This window comes from Crinia signifera, chromosome 4 (genome assembly GCF_055691185.1).
Source record: "Crinia signifera chromosome 4, ASM5569118v1, whole genome shotgun sequence".
NCBI classification, from domain to species: Eukaryota; Metazoa; Chordata; class Amphibia; order Anura; family Myobatrachidae; genus Crinia; species Crinia signifera.
Genome location: NC_139220.1, coordinates 27,727,765 through 27,744,893, shown reverse-complemented (window position 1 = coordinate 27,744,893; position 17,129 = coordinate 27,727,765). Strand labels below are relative to the sequence as shown.

Below are 17,129 nucleotides of genomic sequence, written 5' to 3'. Positions count from 1 at the left end.
TACCCAGTTTGTTCTATCACTGTCTAGCATTGTAAAGTGCAACGGAATCTGCTGCGCTATATAAGAAACTGTAAATAAATAAATAAAGGTGATAACCCACCAGCCAATCAGCTGTGTTTGAAAAATGACAGGATAAGATACAGAATAAGCAGTTTCTCAACGGTTTCCCACCCATTTAAATTTTTAGTATTTCATTTCAGTGTTTTGTTATGAGAATAATATACATTTATATAGTTAAAACTAGTCCCTATCGTATAAATATAAAAATAAAAAACCCATTAAAACACTAAATTATAGATTATTAGGACTAAAGAGAGGATGGAATTACTGAGAGTACATTACCAGATGAGGTAATGAATCTCCAGAGTATTACAAAGATGAGGGGGCATTCAATAAAAATGACTGATTTACGACTTGTATAATAAGTTTTGAAATACTGGGACATTTTGCTGATGACAGTGAAGGGTATGGTGGTCAGGTTATTTAAAGCAACATCAACTCTCTGTTAAGGTCACAATTTTGGGGGGGGGGGGGGGGATAGCATTTATTTAGGGGTTTCAAATATATGAATGGAGGGTACAGAATGGAGAAAGTATGGGAGGGGGGACAATACCGTCAACAATATTCAATTAAATAAATAAATCAATCACTGTACAGTATATCATTGGAAGCCAGAAATAGAAGAAAAAAGCAATGGGAGGAAATGGACAAAGAAAGAGGGAATGGGGAGAGAAAGGAACAAGGGGGGGGGGGGGGGGGGGGGTATTGTAGTAAGGGAAATGAAGGTAAAATTCCAAAAAATAGTGGTGGGATATACTATGAAAAGCCATCAAGGCGAGGGGCAGTCTGATGATGGGAAGAACCCAGGGAGACCAAATAATATTAAATGTATGATACAGCGAGAGCAGCATTAGAACAGAACCGAGCAAAGGAATGGGGAAAAGTACAGGAGATCTTCAGCTGCGAACCACAAGTCCCAGTAAGCCTTTCCAGCTTTGTGTACTGGGACTTCGGCAGCCTGCAGCTCTCTGTAGCTACTGAGGAATAGAAGCCAGTTCTAGGCATACAGCATCTGCCATACATTGTACTTGTAATATGGGAGTTTAAACATGTCAGGGATGTCAGATGGATGAAAAGAACTCCAGGGGAGAACATTCCTTGTACCTGCTCCAATTCCATCCTTGTTGTTCACATATCATTTGATGTATGGAAATGGCTCATGTCTGAGGAGCGCTGGAATCTCTCCTGTGTACAGTATATTTTTATCTGCATGATGTTGGCCTCTTTCTATTTCCAGCCAGCTCCCTCCCTCCCTCCCTCACTCCTCCGCTACAACAGGAAACAAAAGAACCAAATTCAATTAATGTCATCTTATTATAGTTCCAGCTGAAATCCAAGGAAATCTAGAAAAAAATATACTTGTTCCTTTATATCAGCTATATTCCATAATCCACCACTAAGGGGAGGGGTGTGAGGCCCCAGGCTGGGCATGCAATACTCCGTGTGCTACCCCAGGCTGTGTATGTAATGCATGGTATGTTCCACCAAGACGGGTGTGCTATGCACACTATGTGTACACAGGCTGGGCATTTGGTGCATGGTGTGTCCCAGGGCTAGGTGTAATGCACAGTATGTTCACCTGGGCTAGGCATGCAATGCACAACGTGTGCTCCCAGGTTGGGAGTGTAATGCACTGTGTGTGCCTGCAGCCTGCGTGTGCAATGCACGGTGGGTGTACAAAGTGAGTGTGCAATGCATAGTGTGGGTGCACATAGAGAACACGCAAAGGTTGTGTGTGTGTGTGTCCAAGATATAGTAAGTGTGCAATGCGCAGTCCTGTATATCCCCAGGATGAGTATACAATGCAATACGAGATGTGTGCCCAGTGTAAGTGTACAGTGTACTTTGTGTGACAAGGGTGAACATGCATTGCAAAGTGTGTGATTCAGGTTTGAGAGTGCAATGCACTACTCGGCAACAAACTCATTTCATTTATTACCTTTGTACTGCTAGAAAGGTGTTAGCATTCATTGCTGTCAAATTAATCACACTTAGGGGGTAATTCAGAGCTGCTCGCTAGGCTGCGAGTACAGTATCGTCCACAGAGTCCAAATACTGATGTTAGGCCAATGTTTATTGAATGACGAACAAAGCAATGCAACTCGTACTGCCTGGTGTGAGGACACCACGTATATGCAACTCGTACTGCCTGGTGTGAGGACACGCCGTATATGCAACACTTACTGCATGGTGTGAGGACGCCACGTATATGCAACTCGTACTGCCTGTGTGAGGACACCACGTATATGCAACTCGTACTGCCTGGTGTGAGGACACCACGTATATGCAACTCGTACTGCCTGGTGTGAGGACACCACATATATGCAACTCGTACTGCATGGTGTGAGGACACCACGTATATGCAACTCGTACTGCCTGGCGTGAGGACACGCCATATATGCAACTTGTACTGCCTGGCGTGAGGACACGCCATATATGCAACACTTACTGCCTGGTGTGAGGACACGCCGTATATGCAACTCGTACTGCCTGGTGTGAGGACACGCCGTATATGCAACACTTACTGCATGGTGTGAGGACGCCACGTATATGCAACTCGTACTGCCTGTGTGAGGACGCCACGTATATGCAACTCGTACTGCCTGGTGTGAGGACGCCACGTATATGCAACACTTACTACATGGTGTGAGGACGCCACATATATGCAACACTTACTACATGGTGTGAGGACGCCACATATATGCAACACTTACTACATGGTGTGAGGACGCTATGTTTATGCAACACTTACTGCCTGGTGACACCATGTATGTCTCATTGTCCAAGTCACAACTGCAAACTCAGTACCCCATAACTTCTATATAATAACATACAGACTGAAAGTGAACACAATGTATATATATATATATATATATACATATACACACACACATACATACACACACACACACACACACACACATTACATTGCAAGGAATGCAGTGAATTCGAGGCAGCCACTGACCAAGCTTTCCTGTAATGCTTTGCAGAAAACATCTCTTTATTCTCTCTCTCTCTCTCTCTCTCTTGTGTTCTGGCCAAAGACTCGGATCTGGGAAGGTGCCAGACAGAAGAAGCCAACAGGTTTCGTGTCTGAAACAAGTCTTCTAATTTCGGATTCTAATAAATGCAAACATTGCTGCGGCTTGTTTACTAAACAGAAAACAACAAAATTAGATTCTGGTCTAACTCAACTCATTACCGGAATTCCCAGGGGAAATGGAGGACTGTTTTGTATCCTTGTACGTGAATAATGTGCCAAGTAACTTATGCTACCTGCACTACAATATTCAGCAGTTCTCTGCGATGCAACAACCCCTCTTCCCAGATAAAAAAAAAAAAATTGCATCAGAAATAAATGCGCTGTGCTGTACTGTTTGAGAGCTGGAGTACCAATCTAGGCCCCCATACACTACTGCAACTTGTCTGAGCCTCAAGTTATGTGAGCTAAAAAGAGAGAACATTACAGAATGAGGGCGGTATGTATTAAAGGGGAAATGCCCATTTCACACCTGATCAGATGTCTGCGAATTCACACGGAGGTTATCGTTGATGAACTACACATGCGTATTGGCCGCAATGCTCGTGTCTAATGACCGGCTGCGATCAAGACCTGCAAAATTTTCTGTACGCAAGGTGACTGACATGCAGTGGGCGTGTCCGGGTGGGAACCAATTGTTCCATGGGAGTGCCAAGAAAAACAGGAAAACTGTTAGGGGAGGGTTTGTGATGTCAGCAGCAGCCCAAATGTGCCGAGTAAGTCCTGGGATATGCAGCACCTGCGATGAATTGAGCCCAGTGAAAATATCATTCCATGCGGTTATGAAGGAATTTGGACATATTCGCATGGGTGTGAATGAATGTGCACATCCGAACACATTGATTCGCAAGGTGGGATTTCACTCTAGCATCGCCGTAGCTTAACTGAACTCTGGCCGCTACTAATTCATGGCCATGGGAACTTGTATGAATCGGGCCCAATAGCTTTTTAAAAAAATGATGTTGTCTGTACAGGACTTAACCCTAAACATACCCCCTATACCTTCCCCTTAGTGCCTAACCCAGGGGTTCCCAAACTTTTGTGATACTGACATATATACCCATATAATTACTATACTACCTCGTTATCATCTATATATAGTGTCCATCTGTGTGACTCTGAAACACTTCCATCTGTTGGCAGCGAGTGAAATTACATCTCTTTCTCTCTCACACATGCACAAACACAGAGGCAATCACAAGGTAGAAGACTAGCTTTCCAAGCATTTGCTTCGAGCGGGCTTACAAGTATTTTAGCACTGGAAGCCACAATCACCGATATTGCCGTTTACATTGGCCACAATTAATATGAATTGGTTCCGGAACCCCAATCCAAGGCACCCCTGCAAGCGCCTCGAGGCACCCCAGGGTGCTACGGCGCACAGTTTGGGAACTACTGCCCTAACCCTATCCTGACCCGCATCCTAACCCTCAATCCCTAAACTCCCCCCCCCCCCCCAACAGTGCCTAAACTTACCCCCCCTTTACTTAGGATCGGGATGCCGACTGTCAGGATTCTAGCGTCATTATTCCAGTAATGTCAGGATTCCAGTTCCAGGTTTGTGTCCGTCGACCGGGATTCCAGCGCCGGGATTTAAACCGACAGAATCCCGATCACAACACATACACTGTTCCCCAAGCTGCAAAACTGTTCTTGCGTGTGATGCTTACCTTTTATATGCTGCATGTAAAATCTTTGTATAATACAGCTTTATTTGGACTTACGCATTCTTGTGGTGGTGTTCCTATTACTCCCTATATATCTGTGATTATTGTCAGGTGTAATTAGAATAGCCACCGTATAAATAAAACATAACTGTTCCCAGCCATTTCACAGAGCTGCGAAGTTGCATGGATCCATTCTCCCTGCTATGCTTCCACTTCACCGCGCCGCGCCGTTGCTAAATGAATAAAGGTGGGAGTACAAGTCTATGAATAACGCTGGGATGACAAGTGCCAATTAATGCCGCCGTGTGGTGCATTTGTCACGGCAACGGCAACAGCCGCCTGCTAAAAGAGGTTAAAATTTAAACACATAAGACGCAGACACTTCATGGAACAGGTTGGAACATTTGAATCTTCCCATAATGAGTCCTTCTGCATAAGCACATGCAACTGCTACACCGTGCCTTTCCCTAACAGAACATATTTAAGGCTTAGTGGGAATTTAAAGCATATAGATCATGTCTGGACACTTCTGGTGGATGCAATACGAGAAGTGTTAGGGCCTAATGTTCTCATATGACAACACAGCTGTTTGCTGTGGACTGAAAGTGAACTACAAGCAGATTTGAGGCAGTAAATATTCAGCATAACAAAACATCACACATGCCAGGGGCCTGAGACGTCTGCCACAAACCTACGTCTTGTTTTTTCACCCTCTATATAGGATGATGTGGCTGCGTCTCTTCGCCAATGCATGCGTTGTTTTGTCTCCCCCCCTGTTCATACTGTGACAAACACAGAAACACAGCACGGAAAAACTGTTAAACAAATGACAGTGAGTGGGAGACTCCTGGCTGCAGTACACGCTACCGCCTCCTTAGCGCGCTCCGCCGCTGCAGAAGGAGTCGCGTGCATGCTGGAGAATGAGATTTGTTGTGATGTCAAGAAGTATTATGTAACATTAGGACACCAGTCAAACAAATCACGTTAATGGAGGAACAGAACATGGCTACATCGTTGTGGCATGCTGTCTGTGGATAAATGGCAGCTGTAACTGTTTGCACATGAGGTAATAGCAGAAGAGTTAAGCTATGCAAGGTTCTTCGGAGGCCTTGTAGCGACAGGAGAGCTTATTGGTAACCGTATACGCTATAGCTGCCGTGGTAATATATATTATAGCTGTGCACAGGTATAGAACATTCACTGGTGTATTTATAATGGGTGCTGTGTGTGCGGTGTACACTGGCAGGTAATTGGAACTGTAAAATGGCAGTCAATACGCCATGCGGTGTGAGACCGCTCCGGCCAAAGTGATCTGCCGGATCCAGTGTGAATGCTAGCATTTTTCTCACACCTTTTTACAATGGACCAGTAGATTGCATGGTTTAATATGACGCTGGTATATTTGTGTGCGACTGAGTCTGTATACACAGCATAATAGAACTTGATGTGGAAAAAATGCCCAACGCTTGCAGAGTCGCGCTGACCTGGTGTGCCAATAGGGGCTAGAAAAAGTGAATGTGACAATTTTCAGGCGCCAGAGGTAGGATAAAAATATGTAAGATTTATTTAGACAAAATATCACAGATTCACATAAAAACGGTTCACATAAAGGATAGTAAATTGAAATGAATCCTTACCCCTAAGGGTATTTGGAGCCAGCAAGGGATGGAAAAAGGGCAGGGATGCAGTCCGGATGTGCACCCTGCTGTGGCCCCAAATATCTTAGCACAGGTTAGGTTTAGTCTTATGGTCCAATCAGTCACTGGCGCCAACGCGTTTCGAGCAACAGGTGCTCTTCTTCCAGGGCAAAGATACTCACAATCTATCTACCAAATTCCTTTTGATACTCACAATCTATCTACCAAATTCCTTTTGATACTCACAATCTATCTACCAAATGCCAATAGGGGCTCTTTGGCGTGACTGTTAGCAATAATATATGGGGACACACACGTAAGTGCGTACATTGTGTCCCTATAGCCATTAGATTATTCTCTGTATATAAAGCTTTATTTTTTTGCTTTGTAAACATCTTGTCATCTGGTGTCCCTCAATATGGGGTCAAATTTAACAAGATGGGATGTTGTGGGTAATCACAAGATGGCTGCCAGGTAAACTTAGAACGTCTCAACATTATGCGCCACAGTCATTCTATTAGTGGGTGCACCGTCAAAGGGGTGTGTCTAGCACCGCCCACTGGGCGCACCTAACTCTGCCCATTGGGTGTGTCAATCAGGCGTGTCTACATCATCTATTAGCAGTCGTTACAATATAAAACGTCTCTCAGCCGCACCATAATCTCCTGCCAATTTCAGTTTTAATCTTCTAATTACTGTGTAACAGTGCATGCAAATATAGTCAAAAAACATATGGATGACGCATGTAAATGACAATGGTCTAGTACAATTAACAATGCAAAACACACATAAGTGATTGATGGGCGCTTCTTTTTATGGAATACAGTTCTTAAAAGCAAAAGTCTTTGGTAAATGGTATTGCTGGTACTGCCAGTGGCAGGGAGGTGTTCATAAGGGTGGGCACAGCATTAGGGGTGACTGTGCACCGCTAACACTCAATGTGTGCACGCCTATGTCCACAGTACGGTGACCGACCGTCAAATTCATCTTGTAACAGAGTTCAGTCACCCACATCCACAGTGTACCCTACTGAACGTTCCGGGCTGTATATTGCTGGTGGCGTATGTTGTATAATAACATATGATGTACACTCACGTCTTGTGCCAATCCGTTTCCAAAACTCACAGCGCAACACTGACTGAATTTGCGTCATGCATTCATTATGGGGACATGCAGCAAAGCATGAATAGTGATACAGTGGAGAGAGATACAGGGCCTTATTCTAGTTCACTCTTTCTGACAAAATCCTTCTTAGATGGACAAAACCATGTGCACTGCAGGTGGGGCAGATGTTACTTGTGCATATAGAGTTAGATTTGGGTGGGGTTTTACTTCAAAGTGAGATCTATATTGCAGTGTAGAAATAAAGCAGCCAGTATTTACCCTGCACAGAAACAATAATACACCTATATCTAACTCTCTCTGCGCAGGTTACATCTGCCCCCCTGCAGTGCACATGGTTTTGTCCATCTAAGAAGGATTTTGTCAGAAAGAGTGAACTAGAATAAGGCCAAAATACCAGTCAATAAGCATCTAACTGCCATCTTACAGGCTGTGTTTGCCAAATAACAGGCACTGATTGGTTGGTACTTTGCCTCTTTCTATTTTACCTCTCTCCAAGGCTTGATGCACCTCCCTCTACGTGAGAAATACCTGAGCGCTGTTAACATATATATTATTTGTTTTGTTAGAACCACTTAAAACCACTTAACACATAGTTGGGACTAAAATAAGAATAAAAAGGCAAAAAGTAGTAAAACCGCCATAACAACAAACTATTCTGTGGTTTAACAGTAGAATATGTCAACGGGTTTAACGGCTAGTCGGGGCTGGGAAATGTATAAGCAGCTGTCAGTGTTGTTCAACTCGTCCTGCAGATTTCATAGATTTTAGCTGGCCCAGAGTTTTGATCAATCATTAACCTTTCCCCAAGGTCTTGTCTGCAGAAGCTGAAGGTATCACGTCTGCCTCAGGCCTCAAACTTTGTGCCCGGAGCCAGACCAGCGATCACAAATATTAGACAATTCATGGCTCATTAATTAAAAAAATATATATGTATATGCCTGGGGATATCTAGTGATTATTATTACTGGAAAACATAGCTGTCCTCACACAGCTTACAGTATAATTAGCAGGAGCCATCAGGCCAATTATGTATTTCCCATTACGTTGAAAAAAAAAAAAAAAAATATATATATATATATATATATATATATATCTTAGTTTATACTTAGAACCCGTTTGTAATCATTTTCCCTCAAAGTGGTGTCTGAGTGAATGCAGCAAGGGTGCCATACACAATGATATGATGGTAAATACCGGGCACTCAGACAGGGGTTGGGATCATTTGGTCTATTGCATTATGGTAGAAATTCATTAGGTCGAATCCATTAGGTCGACATGCTAAAAGGTCGACATGACTCTAGGTCGACATGGGAAAAGGTCGACATAATTCTAGGTCGAAAGGTCATTAGTTCGACAGGTCATAAGTTCGACAAGGTCATTAGTTCGACATTGTATATGTCGACATTCACAAGGTCGACATGGGGTTTTTCACTGGTTTTTTACCTGAATGTCAACACAGTCGACATGGACACAGTTTAAAGTGCACTGCATCCCCTCGCATCGCTCGCTGCGCTCGCTATGCGTCGGGCACGGTGCCTCGCTACGCTCGGCACACTATTTTATTCTCCCACCACGCCCTAGTGGATGGTAGGGCATGAAATACCGCCTGTCGGCACATGTTGGCTCAAAAAACAGTGAAAAACTCCATGTCGACCTTGTGAATGTCGACATAGACAATGTCGAACTAATGACCTTGTCGAACTAATGACCTGTCGAACTAATGACCTTTCGACCTAGAATCATGTCGACCTTTTCCCATGTCGACCTAGAGTCATGTCGACCTTTTAGCATGTCGACCTAATGACTTTCTACCATAATGCAGTAGACCAAATGACCGCATCCCCTCAGACAGGTGCTGTAGTACATCAATATGCATTTGCCAGAATGACACTGTGTCTATAGCAATTACATTCCTCTGCTGCTGTCTATTATTATAATTTTATTATAATTTTATTTATAAGGCGCCACAAGTGTTTCGCAGCGCCGTACAAAGGAACAATACAGGGAGACAAAAACTTGGCATAACATTGAATAAATAACAAAAATACAGTACAAATAAAGAGCACCACAGTTCAATACACATTACAGCTTAAATGTAAGTAGTGAGGACCCAATCAACATACAACTAGAGGCTTGAGGCCAATGATGGAGATGAGTATGAAGATGGTCACTGAGTGTTGGAGTAAAGGAGAGCTGTGAGTGAAATGTGAAGAGAAGTGGGCTTTGACAACAGGAGGGAAGAGGGCCCTACTCGGAGGAGCTTACAATCTAGTAGGAAGGGGAGACAGACAGATTACAAGAGGTGCAAGCGAGGGGGTTGTGGTTAGATAGCAGGATGTAAACAGGAAACAGGCAAGGGGTCGGAGAACCAGCTGGTTTATGCAGTGGAAGGGTATGCTTTGATGAATAGGTGAGTTTTCAGTGCCCGTTTGAAGCTTTGCAAGGTCGGGGAGAGTCTAATGGAGCGAGGGAGTGCGTTCCACTGAAGGGGTGCAGCACGGGCAAAGTCCTGTACTCTAGCATGGGAAGCAGTGATCAGGGTGGAGGAGAGACGACAGTCGTCAGCTGACCGTAGAGGGCGGGAGGGTGTATGAATGGAGATGAGGTTAGAGATATATGGAGCAATGGAATTAGAGATGGCCCTGTATGTGAGTGTGAGGTGTTTGAAGAGGATTCTGTAGGGGAATGGAAGCCAGTGCAGATTTTGTTGAAGGGGAGTAGCAGAGTTAGAGCGGCGGGAGAGGAAGATAAGCCTGGCTGCAGCATTGAGGACAGATTGGAGAGGAGCTAGTTGGGATTGAGCGAGGCCGGTGAGAAGAGCATTACAGTAGTCAAGCCGTGAGAAGTAAGTAACACACAGAGGCACCAATTCCTTCTGCTCCTAATATACATTTTTATTTTGCAAATGGGTTGCTGCATTAGTAACTGCTGATTGATTACCTTTATTTGGAGAACAGTGCGGTGCAGCTATATTTTGGAGGATAACTAGTGAAGAATCAATTACATCACTCTAAATCAGGGAAGGGGAACCTTCGGCCCTTCAGCTCTTGTTGAACTGCACATCCCAGCATGCCCTGCTACAGTTTTGCAATTTGGCCATACTAAAACTGTAGCAGGGCATGCTGGGATGTGTAGTTTAACAACAGCTGGAGGGCCGAAGGTTCCCCATCCCTGCTCTAAAAACAGGCACCAAAGTGTAAACCCACAACCCAGTGGACACACACTAACCATCACACAAAAACACATACAGGTACACAACTTCAAAAACACACCTAACTTCACACACACAGCCAACATCACATACATACATACACACACACACACACACACACAAACACACACACACACACACACACACACACACACACACACACAGCCAACATCACATACATACAAACATACATGCAGCCAACATCACATACATACATACATACAGGCAGCCAACATCACATACATACACACAAATCATCACATACATACACACAACATCACATACACACACACACACACACACACACACACACACACACACAGCCAACATCACATACATACACACACACAGCCATCATCACATACACACACACACATACACGCAACCAGCATCACATACATACACGCAGCCAACATCACATACATACACGCAGCCAATATCACATACATACATACATACACACACACCCCCAACATCACATACATACATGCAGCCAACATCACCTACATACATACACACACACCCAACATCACATACATACACGCAGCCAACATCACATACATACATACACACCCACCCAAAATCACATACACCCAACATCACATACACACAAACACAGCCAACATCACATACATACATACATACATACACACACACACACGCAGCCATCATCACATACACACACACATACACATACACGCAGCCAGCATCACATACATACACGCAGCCAACATCACATACATACACGCAGCCAACATTACATACATACACACCCAACGTCACATGCATACACGCAGTCAACATCACATACATACATACATACATACATACCCAACATCACATACTGTACATACACGCAGCCAACATCACATACATACATACACAAAGGCAACATCACATACTTACATGCAGCCAATTTCACAAATACATATACACACATGCATCCATCACACACCCAAGCATCAGCCACACAAACACGCACAAAATCTTCTCACACACATACTGTAAATTCGAACACACATACACACGGACCTTACTTTACATACATATACTAAACATTCAGTTACAGAACTTTATGCAAATACACACAAACAGGCACCAATCTTTACACACCTAGGCACACACTTATCATACATGTATATACATACAATCATCAGCGCAGCCGAGAGGGGGGGGGGGGGGGGGGGAGAGCAGGTACTAATTACCCGGGCCCCTCCCTTCCCCCTAAGTCCCTCCAGGGTAGCAACAGCGGCACACACTTCTACAGCATGTGCTGTGATCAGGCTCAGCATGAGCGTCTTACTGACAGCGTGAGAGGTCATGCTGAGCCTGCGATCAGCACAGCACATGCTGTAGGCGTGTGCTGCTACAGAGATTACAGTTTTTAGAGTTTTCTTTCACCCGCCTCTAAACATTTTGGGGGCGTGGCCTAAGAGCGGGAGGTGCCCACATCTCCAAAATTTTACCGGGCCAGCCTTCCTCTCGGCTGCCCTGACAATCATACACACAACTGCTCATACATACATGCATCTACATATTAATACATGAAAACATACACACCTGCTCATACACACACAAACACAGTGACATACATAAATAGGCAGCGTGGCATATACTGTGAATGAAATCAGTAGGGTCCGCGCATAATTTATTCCTTAAAATAAAACAGGTGCATATGTCCCTCCCCACAGGAAGACCTTTTCCAATGTTATCTAGCTGTAGGAAGACATGGCCATCCCTCATTATATTTCATGTACGTGTGGGGCCGGATAAGAACGTTGACTCCTTAAGTAAAACATCCAACAAAAACAGCAAAGGGTAACAAAGACGTGGATGGGAAGAAACCATTGTAATCATTTGTCTCAATCAGTGATCCACCAACACCTGCCGCCAGGTCTATTTTACTGCTTGTCTTTTGGTCAATGGCGGCGTAACAAAGGGCTGCTTATTACAGTGAGAAGCACTACGGCGGGGTCTATGGTAGTATAGCTGGACTTTAACATCATGCAGAACGGTGCTGAAGTCATTATGGTAAAATTAGCCCTGGCTGCTTGTTATAGTAATTATGAAAAACTTTGAATCACTGCACCTCTCCCTGTTCCACACACGGAATGAACAATCCCATACAAATTATAAACTTTTAGTCTACTCCCAATGTTTAAATTTCCAATCCAACAAACGTCAAAGTCACAATTTATTTGCCCAATGAAAAGTTTCTGCAATGCATTGTTTTCCGTGATACAATACCCCAATTACTGGAAGAGCCACCAATGAGGGGGTTTATTTCATTCATTACAACTATGGTCTGCTCATAGAGTAACCTCACCTGCATGGGTCATGCTCACTGCGTCCTCGTTGGAATTGTTGTTGTAGATGACCACAACAGTGGCGTTGTGGGACGCAGCTCTCAGGATCTTTTCTTTGAAGGTGCAGTTCCCCCGCTGCAGAAGCGCGATCCAGTGCTTGGTGTTGGGTGGCACAGGGAAACGAATGTGAGAGTCACAGCCCTGTCGGTCTGGCCCTAAAGAAAGGAAAAAAGACGAAATTGTTAAAGTAATCTCAGAAAGTCACCTTTAAGAATACTTACATTCCCCTCCCCATAACCACATAGGATTTACCATATGTTGAGCACATTTTTATGTCACACGCCTAGTATCAAACAGGGCAAGGAACCAACTTAGCATAGTTATACTATAGCTTGAAGCATGGGTAGATGCTGACACTAGAGAGATTGTGTATTTATCCCTCGCCCACCCCACCAACAATGGAAGCATGAGGAGACACTGGTTGTAGAGCAAGCATCCATTTATCTCTCACCTCTAAACCACTGATGGAAGAGTGAGTAGAAGCTGGCACTAGAAAGAGCATCCAAATATATCCCACCACAGATGGAAACATGAGAAGATGCTGGCGCTAGAGCACATGTCCATTTACCTTCCTCCTCTATAGGAAGTATGAGGAGATGCTGGCGAGAGAAAGGGTCTATCTATCTCCTACCACCGATGGAAATATGAGAAGATGCTGTCTCTAGAGCACATGTCCATTAACCTCCCTCCTCCAAAGGAAGTGTGAGGAGATGCTGGTGAGAGAAAGGGTCTATTTATCTCCTACCACCGATGGAAACATGAGAAGATTCTGGCTCTAGAGCACATGTCCATTTACCTCCCTCCTCCAAAGGAAGTGTGAGGAGATGTTGGAGAGAGCAAGGGTCTTTTCTATCTCCTACCACAAATGGAAGCATGAGGAGATGCTGGTGCTAGAGCAAGTGTACATTTATCTCCCATCACCCCACCCCCATTTAAAGACCAGGAGATATTGGCTCTAGGGAGAGCATTCATTTATCTCCCACCAGCGATGGAAGCCTGAGGACTGGCACTAGAGATAGTGTCCATTAATCTTTTACCACCGAAAAAATAATTTCACAGGATGTGGGAAACACACCAGAAGTAATATATATGCAAACACATCACAAATACTACAGCTTCATCCTTGCAAATACTTTGTAACTTCTTTGTGAAGTCCAGACTTACAACAACATTAAAAGCAACACAGGGTAATACAACCATAAATGGAGTTTGTGAAAAAATAGCGTAAGGCTGCCTCATAGGCTATGGGATCTAGAGATGAAGAAGGTCATTGTGTATGTTTTTGTAAAAACATTCAAACAGCGTCGACAGCAAAATGGCGCTGGTCATTGGCCAATCTCTAAATGTGGCCATCGAGCGAGCGCTTGTCTTAAACCTTTCTGTCTTGCAGCGACAGTCTCTTTGGGCCGCTATGAATATACCTTCTGTTACCTAGGAGCTTGCAAGCCCGTCGTTCCCTATGAGTCATGTAATACAGTGATACATCAACTCTAATATTTCTAAAGATGACCAATTGCCGAAAAATAAGACAGGCCCAATTAACTAAAAAGCTTCAGTTCCTAAATGAATACCTATGTATATAAGCAATGCCCAGACTTTCATAAATGTTTACACATTCAAAATGTATTCCTATCATTTTATAGTTCAGCCGTCTGTCTTTTTTGCTGCTCTGTTTGTTATGTCAGAGAGCAGCTGGGCTTGCTACGCCGGAGCACCTGCACAGCAAACTAACCATAATTGCTACTAACCTGCACAACATCTGCTTTCCCACGCAGGGACGTTGAGCTCCCTATAGCTTTAGGCTGCCAGCACACAACTGCTTTTTGCCACAGTGCCGAGTTACCGCACACAGAATGCCTGGATGCGGGCCGAGAATCATGTCTCTTTAAACTGTGGCCCTCCAGATGTTGTGAAACTACGAATCCCAGCATGCCTTGCCACAGTTTTAACACTCCCTTATAGCAAAACTGTGCCAAGGCATGCTGGGATTCGTAGTTTCACAACATCTGGAGGGCCACAGTTTAAAGACCCATGCTATGGATGATCTGCAAGTGTTCTAGACCAGCCCAACTTCCTACATAGAAACCCCAACATCTCGCCCTAACATATGGGGGTAATTCAGACCTGATCTCATGGACGTGAATTTACACGGCGGCCAATGAATAGACTGCGCATGCGTACGGTTCGAATGCGCAAAGCCATCCTACAATGAAATTCTGCTGCTTTTTTAATCGATGGCCGTTTGCAAGGTGATTGGCAGGAAGTAGGCGCCTGCGGGTGTCATGGGATGGCCAAGAAAAACACAGACAGGCCAGAAAAAATGCTGGGTGTGCCAAGCGTATTAGGGGAGGGCGTGTGATGTCAGCAACAGGCCAGATATGCCTTTATTCATCTGAGCCTGTGATAAGTGGTGCCCAGTGCAAAAAAAACACGATGAGCGGCTTACAAAGGGATTTCAAGATATTCGCACGGCTGCAAATAGATTTGCAACTGTACACATCCATTCGTGCAGCGATCACTTTTATACGCAAAGCGGGATTTCCCTCTAGCAAGGCAGCGTCTACGCTCGCTGCTGCAAATTTTGCAGCCGTGCGATCTGGTCTGTATTACCCCACATTGGCTGGATCTTGGGATAAGCGGAAGTCAATGGGCTACAGAGTTCAGTTTTGGTCTATTATTCTCTAGTCTGCAATAGAGGAATGATAGACAGAATGTGATTGGTTGCTATGAGCACCATCATCTCTGTTAATTTTTAGAAGCTTAAGTAAATTTACCCCTGGGGGGTATTCAATATGGGATTCCGACTGTCGGAACATTGCCACAGTCGGAATCCTGGGCCGTTTTCGCTTTATCCAACAGTAACTCAACAGTTGGAATTCAATGTTCCGGCTGTTGAGTTTGGACCGAAAGCCGTAAACGGCAGCATTGAATAGGTGAGTGCCGATATTCCCCCCGTCTTCTATTGGCTCCTCCTGGAAGGCTAATTAGCGATCTAACTAAAGTAACATCACTGCAAGGAGAGAAAAAAGGAATTGGGCTTTAAATAAATAAATACTTCACTGCGTATTATGAAGCCCTTTGTTCTAGTACACGGCCATAAACCCATTGAGAGAACGCAACAAACTGAAATTCACTATACAATGAGATCATGCCGATCTGGTGACCAAGAATAAAGAGCCGTCTCACCCATCTTCTTCATCGCATCCTTTAGTAGTGATTAAAGAGAAATAAATGTTGTGGGCAGCAGTGACTAAAGAGCTGAATTATTTCCCTATTTGATGTATAGATATTTCATTAGCTGTCAAATGACTAGCCAGCCACTAAGGAAATAACGTATTTGAGATTCATGCAACAAGCAACTTCACAGAATAAAGAGTGACTAAAATTTCACCACAAATGCCAAGAGGTGTATTGTAGAACAAAGGGAATGCTTTAGTGTCATTGAGGTTTTTTTTTATAACATGATCAAAAGGAACAAGCATAATCTATGACAAAGAATATTTTTCATTATGTATTATTATATTGTAGTACTGGTACACCACCGATTATCCGGCACTGGTAGCCTGACATCTCTTTCGTTATGGACATATCAGATGCCAAGGGGAGAGATACAGGTAGGTTGCAGGAGCAATCAGGGAGAGTCAGGGCTGTGGGGGAGAGTCAGGGCTGAGAGGGGGGAGTCAGGGCTGTGGGAGGGGAGAGGGGAAAGAGTCAGGGCTGCGGGGGAGAATCAGGGCTTGCGGGGAGAGGAAGTCAGGGCTGTAGGGAAGAGTAGAGGGAGAGTCAGGGCTGCGGGGGAAAGTAGAGGGAGAGAGTCAGGGCTGCGGGGAAAGGAGAGGGAGAGACCGGGCTGTGGGGGAGAGTAGAGGTAGAGTCAGGACTGCGGGGGAGAGTAGAGGGAGAGTCAGGGCTGCGGGGGAGAGTAGAGGGAGAGTCCGGGCTGTGGGGGAGAGTAGAGGGAGAGTCCGGGCTGTGGGGGAAAGTAGAGGGAGAGAGTCAGGGCTGCGGGGAAAGTAGAGGGAG

The 17,129-nt window shown here is 44.5% G+C and overlaps 1 protein-coding gene across 3 annotated transcripts in view; it reads right to left on the bottom strand.

Moving 5' to 3' along the window:
* The window catches only part of RNF130 (ring finger protein 130), a 175,436-nt gene that overhangs the window by 111,840 nt on the left and 46,467 nt on the right, over positions 1 to 17,129 (bottom strand). For all 3 annotated transcript variants that reach the window (XM_083181475.1, XM_083181474.1, XM_083181473.1), the window contains exon 2: positions 13,067 to 13,261. In XM_083181475.1, coding sequence (XP_083037601.1) covers positions 13,067 to 13,261 — 195 coding nt within the window. The remainder of the gene's footprint in view (positions 1 to 13,066; positions 13,262 to 17,129) is intronic.